Consider the following 2,218-nt stretch of genomic DNA (forward strand, 5'->3'; position numbering starts at 1 on the left):
ATCTTCTTTGGAGTCACAATGAGCTGCTTCTTCAACTGGGCAGCACCGATCTTCTCCCTCAACTCATCAATCTTAGTGAAACCAACATCAGAGATGTATCCGAGATCAGGACGCTTCTGGAAGATTGAGATGACAGAGTCTTCATCAATAACCTCAGATCTGGCGGCATCGACGAGAACGCCATTCTCAGGCATCAACGACATAAGATCCTCGTTGATGGAGTTGATTGTCTGAGGAGTAGCAGGGACATGCAAGGACACGATGTCACACTTGAAGAGCTCCTTCAAGTCGTGGAGAGGCTCGGCACCACACTCCTTAATCTGCTCATCAGACAGGAAGGGATCGTAAGAATAGCACTTCATAGCGAAACCTTTAGACACCTCAATCATCGCCCTCGACACGTTACCACAGCCGTAGAGGCCGAGAGTAGAGCCACGGATCTCCCTACCAGAAGTAGCATCGAAGTGGTTCCTCTTCATGGCGATCAAAAGAGCGAACACCATCTCGGCAACAGCATTAGCATTCTGACCGGGAGTGTTCTCCACAACAACCTGATGCTTGGAAGCAGCATCGAGATCGATGGTATCAACACCAGCACCAGCGCGAACAACAATCTTGAGATTCTTAGCGCGGTTGAAGAACTCCTCATCGAGCTTATCGCTCCTAACAATGCAGGCCTCAGCAGACTCGGCAGCAGAGTACAGCTCCTCCTGAGTCTTGTAACCCTCGATCTTGCCAAAGGTTAGACCATTATCTTTGCATATCTTCTCAATACCGTCGACGGCGATCTTATTGAAGGGCTTGAAAGTAGCTAGAAGAACGGAAGGCATACACAAATTCGTATAAAGTTCACAAAACTATAGAAACCTCAAGTAAGCCTCATAAGAACCACTTTCTCACTCGAATTTAACTAGATTCAATCACATTAATTGCCGCCTAGCGTCATTAGTGGTTGTCTAGCACTCACAGCTTATCACAACGGAAGACAAGATTCTCTCTAGATTTTCATGTGTCATCACTCAGCTGTGAATGAAATTATTCGCATTGACAATCTCAACGAATAGTATCGTAATTGGCTCTTTACCGTAAAAACCATGATGAACAGACATTTGAATCACATCTGCAGTGCTCCCCAATTGAGAATCTGAATGCTCGCTCTAATGCATGTTTGAACTTACATAGGGTGAATCATATCGATTAACTCTGCGACCCTGCTACAATGATATCCAATGACTGATCCTTCAACAGTTTTAACTGCGGTGATTCGCAAACTTATCAGGAACAGTTTCCCGTTAAAGTTTACCCTGAGACTTTATCTACTCGACTACACCGTGTAATTCTGACAACTCGAATTGATCCCTTGCAAATAATGAGATATTCCTATGAATGCCACATCCGCTCACCAACTCGTATAATCTTCGAATACAAAATATCCAATTCGCTGAGCCTTCCAATACAACCACCGATCCCGTCCACAAACTGTTACACGCAAATCCACGACTAATGATGAAGCAGAGATATAAAGCATTAGAGTATAGGAACGAAGTATATAAGTTACATAAAAGCAAAACAATGCACCGGAAAGAAACCTAACAGTGACTAGTGAGTTGGATCAGCTTAGAAAGCCTTGCCATTGACCTGATGAATGGTAGAGCCGTCCTTGAAGTAGGCAGAAATCTGCTTGATAGCAGTGAGACCTGCGTTGACATTAGACTCGAGAGTCTGAGCACCCATCTTCTTTGGAGTCACAATGAGCTGCTTCTTCAACTGGGCAGCACCGATCTTCTCCCTCAACTCATCAATCTTAGTGAAACCAACATCAGAGATGTATCCGAGATCAGGACGCTTCTGGAAGATCGAGATGACAGAGTCTTCATCAATAACCTCAGATCTGGCGGCATCGACGAGAACGCCATTCTCAGGCATCAACGACATAAGATCCTCGTTGATGGAGTTGATCGTCTGAGGAGTAGCAGGGACATGCAAGGACACGATGTCACACTTGAAGAGCTCCTTCAAGTCGTGGAGAGGCTCGGCACCACACTCCTTAATCTGCTCATCAGACAGGAAGGGATCGTAAGAATAGCACTTCATAGCGAAACCTTTAGACACCTCAATCATCGCCCTCGACACGTTACCACAGCCGTAGAGGCCGAGAGTAGAGCCACGGATCTCCCTACCAGAGTAGCATCGAAGTGGTTCCTCTTCATGGCGATCA

At 45.7% G+C, this 2,218-nt stretch overlaps 2 protein-coding genes across 2 annotated transcripts; both read right to left on the reverse strand.

Annotated features, from left to right (window-relative positions):
- Positions 1 to 17: 17 nt before the first annotated feature.
- On the reverse strand, positions 18 to 830 carry Pmar_PMAR011147 (d-3-phosphoglycerate dehydrogenase, putative; the record flags this gene model as incomplete). Its single annotated transcript, XM_002776571.1, has 1 exon — positions 18 to 830. A coding segment is annotated over one exon (813 nt), but the record flags the coding sequence as incomplete, so codon positions are not given.
- A 787-nt stretch (positions 831 to 1,617) lies between these two features.
- On the reverse strand, positions 1,618 to 2,121 carry Pmar_PMAR011148 (Glyoxylate reductase, putative; the record flags this gene model as incomplete). The annotated part of the gene is made up of 1 exon (XM_002776572.1): positions 1,618 to 2,121. The coding sequence occupies one exon, from the start codon at positions 2,119 to 2,121 to the stop codon at positions 1,618 to 1,620; it is 504 nt and encodes a 167-aa protein (XP_002776618.1).
- Between the last annotated feature and the right edge of the window lie 97 nt (positions 2,122 to 2,218).

Source organism: Perkinsus marinus (assembly GCF_000006405.1).
Source record: "Perkinsus marinus ATCC 50983 genomic scaffold scf_1104296953306, whole genome shotgun sequence".
Lineage (NCBI taxonomy): Eukaryota > Perkinsozoa > Perkinsida > Perkinsidae > Perkinsus > Perkinsus marinus.